The 19634-nt window shown below is 45.2% G+C and overlaps 1 protein-coding gene across 1 annotated transcript in view; it reads left to right on the top strand.

The window, feature by feature from the left end:
• The window catches only part of LOC119386015 (uncharacterized), a 47947-nt gene that overhangs the window by 13390 nt on the left and 14923 nt on the right, over positions 1-19634 (top strand). The window contains exons 5-10 of the mRNA XM_049414198.1: positions 601-717; positions 4885-5019; positions 7747-7820; positions 13483-13569; positions 13902-14036; positions 16852-17061. Coding sequence (XP_049270155.1) covers positions 601-717; positions 4885-5019; positions 7747-7820; positions 13483-13569; positions 13902-14036; positions 16852-17061 — 758 coding nt within the window. The remainder of the gene's footprint in view (positions 1-600; positions 718-4884; positions 5020-7746; positions 7821-13482; positions 13570-13901; positions 14037-16851; positions 17062-19634) is intronic.

Genomic DNA, 19634 nt, shown 5'->3' with positions numbered 1-19634 from the left:
CGTGTGCCCTGCTGTATTCCTCGAATTAACTTTGTGTTTCTTCGTGGTGACAAAGCTGATCTCAGAGGCCACGTAGAAAGAAGCGCTTGGTTGAGATCTGCTCCACCAGGTGGAGAAGCGATCCCAGCTGCTCACAAGAAAACCATCTGCTCTTTCCATGAACTCATTCGATTCATTTTCGTTAATTAACCTGACAGTTAATTGGCCCTTATCTTAAGTAAACTTATGCTTCGATATCATATGTATCCAATGTAACTCTTATCTTGAGCCAGAACCATCGATTTCGTACCAGTTTTATTTTTAAAACACATTTTCTGAATATTGGGTAAACCAAAAGTACTCTACCGAAAGTGCTTGGAATGGGAAGAAGAGTGTCACTCGTTGCTCGTGTCACTAGCTCACCGAACGCTAAGAGCTAGCGCCATGAAACACACTTATATGAAACATTGGTCGCCCGAAGTATTGTGTTATACGTAATGCGACAACTTCTTATTCACGTGCCTTCTCACAAGCCCGTGTATATGTGCCTTCTCACGAGTCCGTATCCTCGCCGTGATGAGTTCAAGTGTACTGCACTCCCACGCATGGCAACCGTTGTAGCGGAGACGGTCTACCAGGTCCGCAACGACGAAAGGCACATCAAGGCCGAGATCTTCAAGCACGGACCCGTGGCGGCGGGCATGGACGTTTACCCCGATTTCGCCCACTACAAGAGTGGTCAGTATGCTGTTTCTTTGGTAATATGCTAAAGCGGATTGACTGTTGCTCGTTGAAGAGAATGAAACTGTTCGAAAGAAGGGACGCATAATGTAGACAACAGACACAGCGCTGACTAACTTATAAGTCTTTATTCCGTATCAAGAGAGACAATATGCGGAGATAAAATACTCCCAACAATTCATGGCATCGTTGCTGTTGACAGACACAGTTAGCGCTGTGTCTGTCCTCTACATTACATCCCATTTTTCGCGCTCTTCGATTCCCCGCAAGTGAGTTCTGCGTGATTTCGCAAGGTGACGGAAGGGATATGAAATGAATAATTGACAAGCACCCGTTTGTAGCACGAAGTCACAAGGAAATCCATACGGGCTTTCTCAGAAGGGAAAGCTTCTTAGTAGAAGAAAAATCCGAGCTGGTCCGGGGATCGAACCCGGCACCAACATCTTTCCGGGTTGGTTGCTCTACCAATTGAGCTAACCAGGATGCTAGGAGTTTGGCAGCGCGACGGCGAATTTCGAAGCACATGGACACACGAATGAATTCTGCGGAATTCCTCAGGGTTCGATCTCCGGACCAGGACGAATTTTTCTTCAACTAAGAAGCTTTCCTGTTGGAGAAGTCCGTATAGATTTCCCTGTGGCTTCGTGCTACGAACGGGTTGTTGTCAGTTATCCATTTCTTCGGTTCTCTCTACAGTTTTTGGTCAATGCGCTTGTAACCTGCAGCAGAATACTTGTTACAACGACATAGAATGGGAAAAAGTTTGCTGTTGAAGCGCTCTGGTTTGAAGGCGCCGATGCGCGGTTTGTCGAGCCGAATCTTTTTCATATTGGTTTTCGTACCGGTTCAGCGGGATCCGTTAAGTTCCGGTTAAAACTTGAAGCCAAGCAATAATGCTTAGAATTGGTTTATAATAGTTTGCATAACGTACGAATAGTTGCCCAAAGACGGCATCATTAATTTTTCGCAGAAACTAAATGGTGTCCCTAAGCTGCAAAAAAAGGTAAGAAAGAAAGCAAAAAAGAAAAAGAGAAAGAAATACCCAAGCAAAAGTACGCATGCTGTTCTTCAAGTTAAAAGCAGTCACCAAAAAGGTATTCCAAAAGCACGCCTCCGAATTAAAACACGTCACTTTATGGCGCGCTTACTTACGTGGTAATATTCTCAGCTTACAGCGACCGTCGTGAGAACCGCACATTTAGAGTCGCGTCATTTTTTTTTCTTATTCACCATCTAGATCAATGTCACGGCAAAATTGCATCCGCGGAAATATTGCGCCCCTCCAAATTCGCATAAATTTTCCGCCACAAGAAAGCGCGATTATTGTCCAAGTAAATACGGTAAAACAGACACGACAGATGATAAATCTCGCTACAAATTCGCTTGGAGTGAGGAACCAACTAGCATATGAAGCAACTTATCTTTTTTTTCTTACTTTCGCGCTCGACATGCAAGTTTTTGCACCATGTTAGTGCGTTTCAGTTCTCGTGGTAGTGCAGCGGTCGACCTCTGAACTTCGCGTTATGAGCATAAGCTTACAAATAACGTCAACAACGTCGTGAAATAGTTTTGTGGAAGGTTGGTTACCGTCATCATTAGTTCGGCCGAGTCGGTTATAACTTCGCTGCTTCGAGTCACAAGTAAGCCCCAGGCAAACCATACTTCGTGTTTATCGTTACGCAGTTCTCGTGTGTATTAATGAGCGACGCATTTTATTGTTGCAGGCGCGTGATTCTGAGCTGCCAGACGTGTCATAACATTCCTCGGATTTAACCGCGTTTAATCATACTCGAGGAACTTTCGTTAGTGAACTTCTCAACGACAAGTGCTTTTTCTTTATTTGTTTACTTTTCGTACCTATTTATTTAGCTTAGCGGCATCATATGTTTATTTTTTGCTGCACAGTTAACTTACAGGAATGGAGTAGCCGAAATGCTCATTACATCCACCTCTGAGTAGCAGAACACAATAGAACAGATATTTGCGGCACGAACCAGAGGTCAAAGAGCACAAACAACACGGCTGCAGGCATCGCAATTCTGTTCTATGTGTGTGATTCCGTTAATTCGTTCACAGTGTGTTATTTGTGTGATTCGCCCACGCTAAGCTTGAACTTGTTCCAACACGACTCACTACCAACTAAGCTCTAACCGAGATTCTGACTGTGCAGTTTGCGTACGGAAACGAATCAGTGTGTGTTTCCTTTTTCGTGTCAGAACACGGAATGTATACAGGTTTTTTTTTTTTTTTTAATGGGGATTAATGATTCAAGTGGTTTGACTCACCAAGCCAACGAAAGAAGGTAGATGGAAAGACAAACGAAATAAAACAGAGCGACAGTGTCACGGGGAGTTTAATGCAGTTGTCGCGGCGTATTGACTGCCGTAGTAAGAGTTCTCGTACGCGTCAGTGATAACTAGCCCGTATAAGAATTTCTTGAAGAAGACAATCATAAACTTTTCAAAATGCATGCCCGACGAGCACGTGCTCTCACCTCGCTTAACGATACTAACAAACGCGTTTCAGATAACGCGTTCCAGAGCCAAATCAACTTATTTTATGTGTCGCTTATTTACGTGCGACTTGTACAAGTTTTGCCTCTTTCTTTTTGCGAAAAACGTTTCCAATATCTCGCGGGCTATTTTGTTTTTATCTCCTTCCCAGGATCCGTATCTCCGCGAAACGTGGCTTATATCCGCGTGAAGTCACATGCGCGCTGTCGTGCCGGTGTATTTTGATCCGTCCCTCCTCGGCAACCAGGTTGTTGCTACGATAGGGCAGCGTCGTACCCGGACTCCGTTTTGGTAGCGTAGTCGAGTCTCCGGGTTGAGGAACTGATGCTAGCAAGATGGGAAAACAATAACAGTTTACCGGCACTTTTCGTACACTCAATTTACATCGTTACAAGGAAAGAGTTCAGCGACGAGCGAATTGGATGAGCCTGTTACCGAGGGCTCAGAGCCCCATTTCTCACTCAGCACCGTCGTTTTAACCCCTCAGTTTGGCTCCTCCCTCTTGATGACCACCAATCACACACACGACACCTCCCACCATGGCACAGTCCATTTCACTGTCGCGGAGGGGTCATGGCACACTTGAAGCGGCAAGAGTCCGGCGGTTGACGGCACGCAGGTGGGGGAAGCAGGACAACAGGTTCCTCGTGCTTGCCCCTGCAGTTCTCTCCACGAAGGCAGCAAAAAGGTTTGCGGAGACTCCCGTCCAAACATACCCGTCAGGTGGCTTCGGCAGCGTACCAAGCCAAGTCCAGGTGGCCCATTGTCTCCGGCCTTGCCGTCCCAGACTTTGAGGCCGACATTCTGCCCATTGTTGGTCACTCGCCGTCCCAGGAATTTCGTTTCCAGGAAGGATGCAGGTGTTCTAGCAGTGTGAGAACGCCTCGTCCGCCGATTGTCATAGTCAGCGCTTCGCCACCGACTGCCAGTCATAACAGCGCTTAAATACGTACTGTCCTCGATCGCCGCCCCCTGTCTATACGTACTTGTTGTCGTCTTTTTGGCGCGAAGTCTATTATTAGCATTACCCACTCTTTTTAACATGGTCAGAAGATGCTGCCGATTGGTAGTCGATGCTCCTGCGAGCATGTGAGCCAAACGTTATAGCGCAGCACGCGGCATGCAATTTACACCGAAACTTCAAAGTCAACTAGAAATCACCCGCTCTCGTCTTGAAAAATGATGTCGTATACCCAAAATCAACTGCGTCACTTACACAAAAGCACACGGACACGGCAAGTGGCATATTTGAGCATCGTGAGCTGCATAGTTACTGCGGCCGCCGCAGTGTGCCGCGACGTGCCCACACCGGTGCGCTCGTGATCACGCTGAAAGCGAGTCGCGCATTCAGAAGGAAAAAAAAAGAGAAAGGGCTGAAGGTCATGTCGCGAGTTGACGTGCGCGGACGTAGCCCCTTGTCATCCTCGCCTGTGTAGATTTCAGCGCGTTCGCTGGGACGAAAGGAGAGAGAAAGCGCTTGCAGCGTGCGGCCAATCCCTGTAACTTCGCTTGTACTTGACGGATTCTAAAAGCTCTTGCGGCAGTCGATTCGTGAGGCAATAAATTCCGATAGTGATGCCAATCGATGATTACTTGGAAAAGTGTTGCAGTGCCCCTTTACACATTGTCTCGTACATATCACTCTTCGCAGGTGTTTACCAGCGCGTAGACCCCGGGTGCAGCAAAAGTGGTAGCCACGCCGTCAAAATTCTGGGCTGGGGTTCCGAACAGGGCGTTCCCTACTGGCTTGTAGCCAACTCTTGGAACACCGACTGGGGTGACAATGGTGAGTACAAATGAAACGCGTGGAGCTTTCTTAGCCGATTTGATTGGGCGTGCAGAATAGCACGGTGTCACTGCAACAGACGTCTATGCCGAGAAATTACCGGATTATAAATCGCAAGGCGAACCCGCCTATAACTATAGACGAATTTACATACGACGCATGGGCGTAGCCATCTTGGGCTGTTAAACGAATGGTTAACAAAGTCACGAAAACGTCGAGTGCACCAACCCAACCGTTTTCATGCGTATAGGTCTACCGTAGCACTGTTTGTTTAGTTATTATAGATACAAAGCGGCAAGGCTAACAAACAATATGGCAGCACCTAAACCCATCCGTAAAATAGTCTATAGTCGGCCACGCACCACGCGCACTATGATTAGCTTCATAGAACTTTGTGAAGTACGTAAAAACGTAGGTGTGACGACGCTAGAGGCATCAGCGATAGATCTTCAGGCATTTCTGGTACCCTACTTTCTGCGAACCGTTGCAGCGGCGCGCAGGTGCGCACGCTAGTGATTCCTTTTGCTCGATCCTGTTCCTTTCTTTAAATCCATCGCTCACGAACGTCAGATTGTGGTGATAGGCGTAAGCGGAGTGCCACTCGTACCACTGACGAAGTGTGGAAAGGATAAGAATTCGGATCTACTTATTGCATGGTTCACGTAATCATTTCGATGATGACGCCGTTGTGTACAATACTGCGTCTTGTAATACGAATAATTGTTGGGGTTTAATGTCCCAAAACCACGATATGATTATGGGGGACGCCGTAGTGGAGGGCTCCGGAAATTTCGACCACCTGGGGTTCTTCAACGTGCATCTAAATCTAAGTACACGGGCCTCAAGCATTTTTGCCTCCATCAAAAATGCGGCCGCAGCGGCCGGGATTCGATCCCGCGACCTTCGGCTCAGCACTCCAGCACCATAACCCCTATAGATCACCGTGGTGGGTCGTGCCTTGTAACCAGCGACAAAGTTGACAATTTTACTTGTAAATTTCAGCTAGCAAATAACTTGCAGGTGGCATCATATGATGAACTTGCTATCTAGTATCCTTGCATGGTATGCGTTCCGTAGCAAACACTGCGCATCAGAGCGTCAGAATAATTAGAAAATTGCCAAAAGAAGAGTATTTTGCAATGAAACAGGTCTCTCGCTTTATGTACCCTGCGCATTATATAGTCAGGATCATCTGTCTGGCTGTTTTACTTTGTTATAACTTCATATGTGAACGTTTATTCTGTTCCAGATTCTTAATTAGTGCAGAATACTTATCGGAGTTGCATGTACATTCACAGTGTGGGGGCTAATACTATACAGTAACTACTCCAAGCAATATAGGTCACACAAATGGTAAACGGAGAGGCTTTGTTTGCAGTCAGACAATCTATTGAACACTCACCTCAGTTTCCGACTATTTTAGCGAAACAGGCATTCACCATTGGTTCTACTGCACGGAAAAGGCGATGGCTGGCGAGAATGTTTGTTGCTCTAGACCCGCCAGTCTGTTCATTTACGTGCACTTCCTTGAATTCGACATAGCACAAGTATTGATGAAATAACTCGTAGTGGTCTAAGTACTTCTAGCTTTGTTAAAGGGCCCCTCACCAGGTTTAACAATTTTGAGCTAACGAGCGCAATGCATACACTGGGCGTTCACGATCACGTCTGCCAAAATCTGCAACGCTACGCGCCGCGGAAATGGGTCAAATTTCAAGGTGAACGCTGCTTGCCCTTCCTTTCGCGGGCGCGCGCTTTAGAGAATGAGGGGATGACGTACATGAGAAAATGGCCCTACGTAGATGGTAGTGCTGTGACGTCGCTCCTCTACGTAAACGACTGTGCTCCGACGTCGCCAACACTAGCACGTGACACTGCGATAATTATTTGACAAGACATGTGTAGTTTGTGTAATTTGTTGCTTGAATAGATTATTAAAACTTGAGAGAAATAATGAGACACACAAAGGGAATGTGTGCGTCTTTTTCATTTTTTTTTTCGTGAATTGCAGCGAGATGCGAAGCTAATGTGCCTCCCTTTCCCATGCGTTCGTGTCCCCGCGGTTAGCGCATCGAGCAGACGCCAGCCCTGGAAACGAAAGTAATGTTCTGGCGCGTTCGAGCAGTCATTATGCTCATTTATTCTACCGCGTCCAAGTAAACGTTAATGCGGCACTCGCTCATGATACCGCCACTCTCGTGCCCATACAAATATCTCAACTTTCATGCCCGTCCCGCAAAAACAGGCAATACACCACAAAGAACGCTGACAAAACGCCCACGGCCGCTACATAAAAACAAAGGTAGCGGCCGTGCAACGCCGCTCGCGTGCTCGGGCTGGCTCGGACACGTCATGCGCACGTAACCATGCATGCGCATGACGTGTTCATGCGTATGTGCCAAGTGAAGAGGGCAGGGAAGGGATATGGCTTGCTAAGGCTACATGGGGCGAGTGGCAAGGGTTTGAAACTCGCCTCCTCGCATCATGGTTTCGCGCCGCTACAAATTATTGTTTTTCTCAGCTCGTATTGAACCGATTTGAAAAATTCTTGCGGCACACTGCTCTTCATTCGGCACAAAACAACTTCCAGCGTCTAACTAAAATTTGCTATCTGGCCTGGTGAGGGGCCCTTTAAGAAAGAAGGCATTAGGTATATAATATTACAATGTCCTTGCGTCCCTCACTTCTGTGCGTGTTCTGTTCTCTTCGCTGTGCATTTCTTCGCAGGGTTCTTCAAGATACTTCGGGGAAGCAACGAATGCCGCATCGAAGAAATCGTCTTCGCCGGAATTCCTAAGTCGTAGGCAGCGTACTTACATAACAAAATAAAAAGAAAAGGAAAATGTGAAAAATCTTTGGGCTTTCTTACTGTGTGTACTTCACTAGGCGTAACGCGCGGCGGAATGTCATTGATCGCGATAAAGATACAAGATCCCTTATAGTTTGGCATTTATTCGGCTGCATTTTGTGTGCATTAGCACTTTGCAGCTTTCTGAAAGACGATTACATTAATGTACAGCCCTAACCACACGTACGCGCTACAACGCGTCAGCGCATGACGTGTATACTCGGCGCCGCGTCCTCTCCCTATGGGAGAGAGGGCGCGCAGCTTCGTGTAGCCGCGCACCCTTTCCCTATGGAGGGAGAGGGCGCGGTGCCGAGTCGACACACCACGCGCTGACGCGTTGTAACGCGTACGTGTGGTTAGGGCTTAAGGCAAAATAGCGAACTTCCTTTGATATTCACTAATACCTGCTCACTATAGTACTTCCATTCGACGCAGAGCAGAATCTTTAAGAGATTCTGCTATATATGTTCTGGTCTGTTCTAAGGATTCTTAACTTCTTTTAGGAAGTTTAAACTTCTTGTGGGTTTCAGTGACGCTATTATCGTGCTTGCTGCTGACTTCTCCTTTGTTCTCATACACTTTCAGCGTTCGCAGTACACGGCCTTGGTTGAGAAATCAAGATGAATGAATGATATTAAATTTAGACGTGCGGCTTTGATAACACACGTCCGCTGTAAATTGTTAACATGCCACACGATACACACTTATTAACCAAAGCCCGCACATATTCTCGTACAGCTCGAGCTGGGCGTAGAAATTCCATCAAAAAAGGTATAAAATCTCTGCAAGATGAGATATAGTATGTGGCCACAAAGTTTCATTACGGAAATGTCAGAATACATGCTCATAGAAAGGCTATTCACTTTCGATCAGATGTTGTTTGCATCTCTTTAGCTTACCTCGGATAGACAGGGCAAAGTAGTTAATAAAATGCCCATAGAAGGCCTTCAAACTTCATAAATTCTGTATATCGGCTGCCTAAATTTCTGCTTTTCTTAATGTAGACATGGCTGCCATCGTATATCCAGATAGTAACGACAAGGTCTTCGGGCTTCCATCTAAGCGGTCTGGCCCGGACCGGCAACTCGCCGTATCTCGGAGTAAAGTTATTTCGCTCAGATTTCTGCTTTCATTGTTATCTAATAAGAGTGAAATTGTATCCGTTTCTGTTGTTGTAGACAAACTTTGCGAAGTTTGGCATCGACCGTCCTCGAAAACCAGGCCGTTGTTTTTCAACGAAGCGGCCGTCAAAGGTACACCAGAAACTGCAATTTCCCTTCAAAGACGTGTAATATCAGTAACACCGTCCTTATTTCTCTTTTTTTGTTTTCTTTTTTTTTCACTTTGTGTTGAAACGCACAGCTTGGTTCGAAACATCGCGCGGAGCAATTTCAGCGGACAAGGTCGAAGGTCACTCGATCATACGCTTTTGTTTAATTCAGGCAATATTGTAACCATGTCCGAGCTGCAAACACTATAGCTTCCACTGAAGGGTAAATTTTCAAAACTACGTGCTTCGACCTGCAACTTACATTTTCGTTGTTGATATCGACTCTCACTCACTTTATTTCAAATAAAGCAGATGTACATAGAAACTGCGTTGTAGCGAGCATTTATTGCGTGTGTTCTGAACTACGGAATGTGCGCTTCGGAAAAATAATGAAAAAACGACGCGAAAGGGTGGAGTGCGTGGAGAGTACTCGCAGGTGTCATGGGCACCAGCGCATGAGATTGATAACAGCTGTATAACGATGTCTTGACTGATGGAAAGCTGGAATAGTTCTGGAATTGAGGAAGATTGTTAAAATGGAGTTAGCCATGTGGCTCTTACAGCAGTGGCGCTATTAATACTGTCAGCGTTTGGTCAAATAGTTTGCAAGTAACTCAAGACTAGACCAACTCTGGGCGATCCAGCAGGCCAAGGAAGCTGCTGAGAGATGCGGTCTCTCGGCTGGTTCCTTGTCGGGAACCGAGCCTAGAAACCTGCAGGAACTCACTAAAGTGATTCACTCACTCACAACAAAAGGACTACGCTTAACTGCGATCATTTCTAAGGAGTTGTAGTCCATACCATCTGGTAGTTGTAAATCACCAAGAATTTTCAGTTTTTCCCAGAAATGGACTGACTCATCTGACATTCGGTTGTGCGTTTCATATTTCTTTATTTCTTTTAATTTCATTATGAACCAATCTACCTTTTATCCGCAGCTTGTATTCTGACATAAACATCTCTTTAATACGTTATGGATATCACTATGTAAAACATCCAGAAAGGATTTAGCGGACATATCGTCTATAAAGCAATGCCGATGTCTGATTTGTTTGAAATTAGACAGCTCTTGGAAAGCAAAAAAGTGTAGAATGAGGATAAACTTGTTTATAAGTCGGGTCTTGTCAAAAAAACTCTTGCGCTTCGGTCCAGGGCTCCTGCGACGTCAGATTCTCCGTATAAGCCATATCTGACCTTCCCGGTTTCTGCTGGAGTTCTCTGTCAGTCTTCAGATAATGCAAGGACTGCCTCAGCTTTATTTTTCCAGTGATTCAAGAGGTGAATTCATTGTGATTTAGTGACTTATCTCGCAACCTCATTCTGCAAATGTAATTCTCAAGTCTTTACCGGGCTTACATGACGCAGTTGGCCTCACTTGTAAAATAATCAATGTAATTTAGTAACAAAAACAGTAAACAATATTGATCTTTTGATGGGGCTTTTCGTGCCATAGCTGCACTTGAAATGTGAAATGGCCTGTTGGAGTGGTCTCCGGTTTATTTATGACTAACTTTTCCATTGCACCAATGCGCCATGCTTTTTTGCAAACCACGCCAACGGAAACGCAGTTGTTAGCGGGAACTAGTACCCATGGCCTGAATTGCTCTGCAGAAATGCGCCACCGCAACCGCTCAACCTATGTGGCTGAAGCAGAGCAACACACGCAACGTTTCGCTTTGTTGGCCGCCGGCCAGAGCAGAGGGTCTCGCAAAACAAAGTGCTCACCGAATAGGTTTCTAGGCACGGTAGGGTTCTTTCCAGTGCTTGTTGGGGAGACGCCAGGAACGGCAGCAGATTCTGCGCGTATTGTTGCGATAATAGCGGAAGACAGCTATAGGCTTCCTGGAGTCACAAAATGGCGCATCTCGGCGCTATCTAACCCCTCATTCTTTTTATCTACGTACTCCGGAAGAGAAATAATGTGAGTGGAAGGAATTGGGAAAGTAGCGTATCATTAAAGTTGAGTCATCAGCAAACATATGCCTTGATACACTGTGTCGAGTGTTCACCCAGCACCTTACTACCGCTGCGTATACGATGTTCTTTTATTGTTTTTTTTTTCACAACGAAGAGCACGCGAGCGCAGCACCGCTTTATTATCCCATCTGTTGTGTTTTCCTATACTATCAGCAGAAGGGGAAAGAAATAACACGTCGGCTTCGGTGACACAAACACACTCTCGTGGAACGGAGAACTTGGCAATCTGTCGTAACAACGAGCAGTTTCGCATACCGCCAGTATCTTTTAAGTAGAATAGAGGCTTACGTTATCGCGGGTACGTAGTGTGCCTACAGCGGCTGCATGTGCATGTTCTAGCAGGCACTCAAGTCGTTTTGTTGCAATAACAAAACACATCGCATCTACCGGCAGTCACGAACTGAGTCGGCAGTCTGCCGAAGTCGGCAAGAGGGTCACCTTCCTTTCTTACGACGCCACGCAATGCGCGACAAAAGATGTCAAGGGAATGCATCCGCGGTTATTACTATGCCAGCGACCTTAGAAATGGCACGACCTGTTATCGCTACGGTACCACTACGCGAGGTCCGTGCGTGCATACTTGCATACTTTATGTATATGCGCAGTATTGAGCAAAAAATTGTGACACCATGGAACTAGTAAAAAAACAAAAAGTTCTACCGTGTCTCCACAGTGTGAATACATTGCATCGGTCTAACGTGCGCAGACCTTTAATAATACGTCCCGTGGAAAGCCTGCCTGTCGCAGTTTTTTCACCTGCAGTTTTTCAGTTTTTCTGCGCAGGTGAAAAAACTGCGACAGGCAGGCTTTCCACGGGACGTATTATTAAAGGTCTGCGAGAAGTTGATTAAGAAAATAAAGAGAGGTCCTGGTGATGGTTGTGACTTGGATGAGAAGGCGCAGCATAAGAAATTTGCTGTTCTGCCATATGTTCACGGTTTTACACACCGCCTAAAAAAGGTTGCGTCAAGATATGACGTCCAAGTGGTTATATCTGCCAGGAACAAGTTGTCCACTTTATGCGCTAAAGTAGACAGACGAATCGCAAATCAGCAAAATGTTCGGCAAGATACATGTAATGTTAGTCATGTAAATAATTATGTATCCTGTATCACTGGTGTTGTTTATTCCATACCCTTGTCATGCAAACGTGTTTACGTGGGACAAACAGGTCGCTGCGTTAATGTTAGACTTCGAGAACATTTTAATTCTCTGAAAGGCCACTCCGGTCTTCATCTAGCAGCCCACTGTAAGAAATGCGACTGCACTCCGCTCTTTGGTGATACCTCTGTGTCGTTCCGGCATAAGAACCAAAGAGCGCGAGAACTAATTGAGGCTGCGCATATTCAAAAGAATTCCGAGTCCTGCGTCAGTGTTCCCTCTGTCGCCATACATGATAAAGAGTTAAGTTATCTTGGTTTTGTATGACGGGTGTGCCATGCCTGATGTGGCCAAAGTTTTTTTGGTTTGGTCCCTCGTGCCTTTTGTCTCCTCCTTTTTTTGCCCTCTCTCGCTTTTTCCTGCCCTTTATATTGCCTCGTTCTTGCAATAAAACTTCAGTTGATAGTCTGCGCTTGTTTGTCCTTTTCTCGCCCTTCGTGTTTCCGTCCGTTTTTTGCGCAGTTACAATAAGCATGGATCATTACCAACTAGCCCAACTTACCACTCTTCTGAAGATTTACCAACTCACGCGATGTTCTTATTGCGTTCTTCCAGCCGTGACCAAGGTTGGTTGGACGGTTCGTCCTTGTTCGGGAGAAATGTGAAAGCCCATGCCGTACATCAGGAGATATCTCTGGCGTTGTGACCCCTAGGTCATTTCATTCTCGCGATATAGAACTGATTTGTTGTACTTGTGTTAATTCACGCAAACAGGTACACTGATCATAAACTTGAGCATCAGTGTTCTTCGCCGCGTATGCACAACTTGAATGTCCCACATCGAGCACTCGCGGAGAAACAGATGGAGCTCCCTGTACCCTTTACTACGGCCTTCCTTGCCCGTCTTTCTTTTTTTTTTTTTCTTACTTCACAAACACAACAAGTCGCTCGGAGAACGATATTTGTCCCTCTAACGAGGTTTTAACGACCATATGTTCCCGTGTCTCAAATGTTTGGCCAGAGATAAGCGTATTGAGGTTGTTTAGTGCGCTATGAGCACAAGGAGACTATGAACGTAAATGATAACAACGATAACTGTTCTCTTCATTCTCGCGTATAAGAAGCCGAATGCAGGGCACAACATCTTCCACTGGTCACCGCCGACAGAATCTCAGGTAAGCATGCAAACTGACGGGCTTCTTCTGCCTTGTAAATACTTAGAAAAGTATAAAGTTTAGATCTCTCTTGAAAGAATCATTGACGGAAGAGCATTTTAAAAGCCATATCTGAAGGGTCAAGGTCTCCCGAACCACTAAATATTAAAAATGTGAAAATGTTAGCATATCCTCCCCAGGTCTGTACCAGTGACGGAATATTCTCGCGCTGTTTAAAAAAAAATATTAGGTGGGAACGACTTCGGGCGAGGGAAACAACCCTCTTGCGAGTATTCAGATTCCATAGTAGTTAGGAGCTCTATAGGGGAAAAAATGGTACATAAGCGCTAAAATGGTTACAGTGGCGCGTAATCCCGATCAAATGGATGGGCTCGTGGGAATGAAATAGTGTCGATTGACTATTCGTTGTCCCAACGATCTTTTCGCTCACTCTAGCACACCTTTTTTCACGCTCAAATACTGACTACCAAGCATTTGTTGCGACAATAACAAAACATGCCTTTCGTTTCAGAGTATGTGGAAGCGTGTGCTTGCGTGCGCAGTGCTTGTGGCGGTCGCCCACGGTCGCCGTTTCTATCCAATCAATTTTAGGCCTGTGTCCGACGGCATGGTGTCCTTCATTAACAAGCTGAACTCCACGTGGAAGGTGAGCCGGGGAGATTCATCAGCACTGCAGTTTGGCATGCAGGTAGAATTACAGGGAAAAGGATATAAATAAAGAGAGAGAGAGAAAGATAAAGGAAGGTCAGGCAGGTTTGCTACCCTGTACTTGAGAAGGGACAAGAGGTTTAAATTAATTAACGAGAACAATTGTCCGCGATGACACTGCCAAGTCATGACTATAGCATCATCCAAGTACAACGCCCCAACATGGTCTGTGAAGAGTCACAATTTGTCATTCAGTTTGGTTTCTCGGAGAAACCTCAAGAACGCTCTCAGAGCGGTTCACGTTGAAGAAATAGAGACGGACAGAGATCATTGGAGGCTGATTGTAAATGTCAAGCGCGAGCTTCCCGGAATACCTGCTAAGGTGTGCTACTGGTGGGCACTCGTGTTTACCTCCACTGGCCATTGTTACGAGGCCTGAGGCTAGTGCGACGTGTTGGTACCGTGACATTACAGCTACTACAATTTCTCAAGCATCAGCCAACAAAAAGCCAGCGGCAACCCTTGCGATTACACACAGTGTGTATGGGAGTAAGCATTGCTTCAGCTTTGATAACACTGTCTCCATGGTTGGCTAGCTTTCATGAGAGATCTGTAGAGAGCTATAGTGTAAGAGAACCGCAAAAAAGAAATTATTTGCTGAAACGTGGAGGGGTTGCTACAATCTTGAAATAGATATTTGCACTCTGGGGATGGGGAGGAGGAAAATGACATTTACTGCAGGAGGATCTAGTCTTGCAAAGATAAGCGCCAATTGCTTCGACCGAACGCCACATATCAGAGGCGGTATGGTCTAAAGATCATCACAATATTTCATCCAGTATACATGTATGCATGTTTTGGATTGTCCAAACTGCGTCGACGCGCACATTTAATCTTTCAAATTTCAAGCTGATATCAAGGAGCAACTTAGAAGTAGCAGAAGCTCCTCTCCCCAAAGTACCCGCTGGCCTCGCGGGGACAAAACGTTACTTGCACTTGAATACAGGGCCGTATTGCGTTTGAGTTCACTCATAAACATCTTATGCTTTGCGTCTAAATGAGAACGTCATTCTAATACATAGTGTTCGATGTCAGAAATGACATGACACTGAAGACAAGATGATGATGAGTGAAGGCCACCACGCTGGAGTTAGCGCTCTGCAAAATGTGTGAACGTGTTTTTTTCTCCCGCCTTCTTAGGCGTTGTAGAATTCTTATATTGATTATTACATTCAGATACCTTGGCATAATTGATCATAAGCCAAATTACTCGTGAGGAGCAGTGCAGCTGACCGCTTACCCTTAATGACTCAGGCCATTTTCACAATGCGTTGAGCGGGGTTTTGTGTCCTAATTTCTACATTGCGACACATAGGTAAAAAGGAGCCCGGTCCATGGAAAGAAAATCTACAGAGTAAAAATGCTTTAGCAGAGGGTGACGTTGGGCGAGTTGGCGCATAGCTTAATAAAATGTTTGTGGCGCAAATGAGACAAGCAAGGAAAAAAAAGAGAAGACAGGATAAGGCGCCCTATGCTCTCTTCTCCTTTTTGCCTTGCTTGTCTCAGTTGCGCCACAAACATTTTATTAAGAGTAAAAATGTTTTGGAGCTAGAGCGTCAAGCATTACGAAGTCGGGATAGGCATTTCACCACTATCCCGAAGTTGAAAATTCTACATTCATCGCGTTCTGCCAGTGCTAACAGACGGCACAGACACTTGGAGCCAAACAAATAAGCTGAGGAGAAGTGTAACGAAATATGATAGCCCTAAGGTTAAAAAAGAAGAAAGCCGAGTAGATTAGTGAGCGAAAGAGGGCAGCCGGTATACTCGAAATTTGGAAGAAGAAATTAATTTTCGTAGTTGATATGACGCGTATATAGTGCTGGTAAGCCATACGCCTCACATGAACTGCGTGAGCACCGAAATAACGTGCATAATAATAATAATAATATCTGGGGTTTTACGTCTTAAAACCACGATAGAGGGCTCCGAAAATTTTGACCATATGGTGTCCTTTAACATGCACTGACATCGCACAGTATATGGGCCTCGACCACTTCGCCTACATCGAAATTCGACAGCCGCGGCCGGGATCGAACCCACGACGTTGGGGTCAGCAGCCAAGAACCGTAACCACTGTACCACCGAGGCGGACTGCATATTGTGATGCAGGGACATCTTGGCATTCATTGCCGTGATTGTGGTTGCGGCTCCCTTTTTCATCAATGTTCGGTAGGGACAAGGCACCGCTTGTAGTTAAACCGCGAGATAATAGAAGCGGAAAAGATACATAAGCTATACGACTTCTGCGTAAGCACACGTACCATTCGTTGCACTGTCACAGCTTGAGCGTGATTGCCAGGCCGGTTGTAGGGCATTGAGGGCACGTGCTCAACGTGATTAGCGTTAAACAATACGTACTCAAGGGAAGCGTGCGCGAGGATGGCCGAGAAATTCAGGTGACGTTAATTAGGCAATTTGCAGGCATATGTGAGGATCAGGCCATCATCCGGTGAGCTTCGACAGCTGGGCTAGATAGTTGTGGCGAGCACTGTGAAACATTCTACTGGATGAACAAATACGTGGGCAGGATAGGAAGACACACAACGCCACACTTCATCTCTGGCGTTGTGTGTCTGGCGTTGTGTTGAAGTCTGGCATTGTACGTCTTCCTATCCTGCCCATGTCTCTGTTCGCCAGTAGAATGTTTCACAGTGGTCATCCGGCAGTAGGCATAACAAAGGGCCGAAAATGAAAAACTTGTTCCAAACTCCATCGCATCACCTGTGACGTTCGTCATGTGCGCTCAACAGGCCGGGCCAAACTTCAACAGGAACGTCTCGCCCATGTTCCTGCGGGGACTCCTGGGTGTTCACCCTGACAACCGGCTTCACAGGCTGCCTGCCCTTCACCACACTGAGATTCCAGAGGACCTGCCCGAATCCTTCGATGCTCGCGAAAAATGGCCACAGTGCACAAGCATCGGACTCATCCGTGATCAGTCAAGTTGCGGATCTTGCTGGGTAAGCTACCTTCCCCGTATTCTGATTACCGTGACCACTTCTCAACAGTACACTATGCGCTCTTAATGAGATCCCGCTTAAAGTGCTGGCTATAGCCAGGAAAGTAGGCGAAAAATGTCTAGTGTCCTGACTATATCCAGCACTTTACGCAGGACATTGTTAAGAGTATACTTGCGATGTATTTTAGCGACTCTGCATGCGCATGATAAACATCATCATATTTAACGCCACCGATAGTGCGCCGATGACGGGTGTGTGCAAAACGAAAAAGCATTCGGTTATAAACATGTGCTTCGATAAAGATTTATATTTGTGAGTTTTTAAGCATAAAAATTCTGAACATGTGGTTTTTTTTTAGAGATGTGCGCGCGAATGTACAGTGGCAGCTTAAAAGAAAGAGAAAGCGAAAGAGCCCGTGGCAGACAAGCGCCTTGGGGAAGTGTACATTAACAGCATTCAGTTTTTTTTTTTTGCTTAAAGATAGTGGTGTTTTTTTTTATTGAAATGATGAAATAGGAGAGGTTGGTGCCATTATAGTGGCACCGGCTACTCCTTCTCGCTTAGAAGACAAAATATGTAGTAACAAAATTAATAAGGGCACAAAATGCAATACAGTAGAACACATAGGAAAATACGCACAGCCGAACATCACATGGCAGTTCATATACGTCTTATAGGTTCATATGTACACACGTGTTGTATGACAAGTTCAAATGGGAAAAGTCAGTTCACCTGTATACGTTAAAACTCAAATATTCTGTATTGCTTGACATACACAGGAAAACACACTGACACAAATGATGACACATACAATCAAACGCGCTATCACAAACATAACACAATTCCTTCAGTATGAAGGGGAAGTCGACATCGTGTGCAGTGGGTCAATATTTCCATAAAATATTCGATTCTTCAAGAAACTGTTCTTGGACGTTATTAGCACATTTGATCTTTGTTTTGTTTTAACGTCACAGTGCATGCACATGTGATTGTTGACGATGCTATCTTGAAGGTTATGTTACGTCTGTTACGCTTTACATTACGTATGTTACGTTTTATTTTAACTTCACCGTGTATATACATATATGCGATTGTTCACTGTGTTGTCTTTTCTGTCATGTCTGTCCGTGATCACTCATCTATATAATGTATGTGCCACCTGTTAACTACAGAACTTCGTGTAAGAGAACATTATTCTTCGTATTTTCGAGACGTCATATTGGAGTGGCACGGTGTTATTCCAATTGTATATTATATGCGCTGCGTGTTTCTTACAGTCTGGTGTTACTGGGAGAACGCTATTTGCTATGTAATTTCTGGACATTGTATGTAATTTATAGACTTCTCCAAAAGCCAGTTTCCTGGCTTTTGGACTATGTTCGACCCCTCTAAGAGCTAAGGAATAGTCGGCGCCTTATTTGTGCGCCAACATCTCATTATATCATGTCAATAAATAAATAAAGAAAGAAAGGTGTGGACGTTAACCATGTTGCGCTGGTAGGTTGCATTACACTGGGAAAAGAAAAATGGGAAGAAACGGTTAAAAAGTGATAATTGGTGCCCCCTTTCACAGAAATCGTTCAGAACGCGAAATTGAAACCGTGCCGCTGTGCGGCCACCGCAACATTATATTGCGCCATTCTGTGAGGAAGCGTGCGGTTTATTTCCACGCGAGTAACTTTGCTAAACTTCGCTGAAAAAATTACCGACATGTGGGATTTGCGACAAACCGGCAATTTGTTTCGAACTCCGTGCACGCGCGCTCCTGCATGGATATCAAGATTAAAAAAAAAACGCCGTTGTAAATCCTTTCTATCAAACCACGTTACGCAACGTCCATTTAGAAATGCTGCATTCTAATCCTTGTGACGAAACTGCTTTATACGAAAACTCGAGACCCAGTCATTAACTGTACACCACTTTCATTCGCCTAGAGGGTGTGCTCTTGGTGGTAATTTTTTTCTTCCTCTCGGTATGTTGCACTAAAGATGCAACGCAAGCTTCGAAAAAATGTGCGCGATTATGGTGGCCATGTCATGTCGCCCAATTTTAGCTCTTAGGCGATTGGGCGGATTAGGGAAGAGGGACCATATTCTCGAAACTTCCATGACGCGCGACTATGGCCACGGCTTTGTCGCGGCTGTGGTCATGTCCTAAGATCCATTAAGTGCGCTTAACGTAATTCCGAAAGCTCGCAAGCAACGTATCAGCGTTCTAATGACTAGGACAAAAGTTATAATTCGTAAATCAGGATTAGAAATCGTAGTGAGTCTACTACAAAAATAAGGCCATCTTTCAGCATAAGCGATGTAGTAATTTGTATGAAAAAAAAAATTGAAGGTCTTCTTTTTTTATTTTTCTCTGACGTGACATCGAGAAAAGAGTTGCCAAAAACATGTTGTTCATGAAAGGCTGGAAACATAGTTTCATACACTATGGCCTGAAAATTGTGCATGTGTTCTGCATAGACGTAGGCTATTAGTGAAGAATAACTAGAACTTTGCGGAAAGTTGGAACAAACAACGCGAACGTGAGATAATGAGAATAGAGTGACTCCACGACGGCACGTTGGT

This window comes from Rhipicephalus sanguineus, chromosome 3 (assembly GCF_013339695.2).
Source record: "Rhipicephalus sanguineus isolate Rsan-2018 chromosome 3, BIME_Rsan_1.4, whole genome shotgun sequence".
Lineage (NCBI taxonomy): Eukaryota > Metazoa > Arthropoda > Arachnida > Ixodida > Ixodidae > Rhipicephalus > Rhipicephalus sanguineus.
Note: the sequence above shows the minus strand (reverse complement) of the source record. Positions and strands in the feature narration are given on the sequence as shown.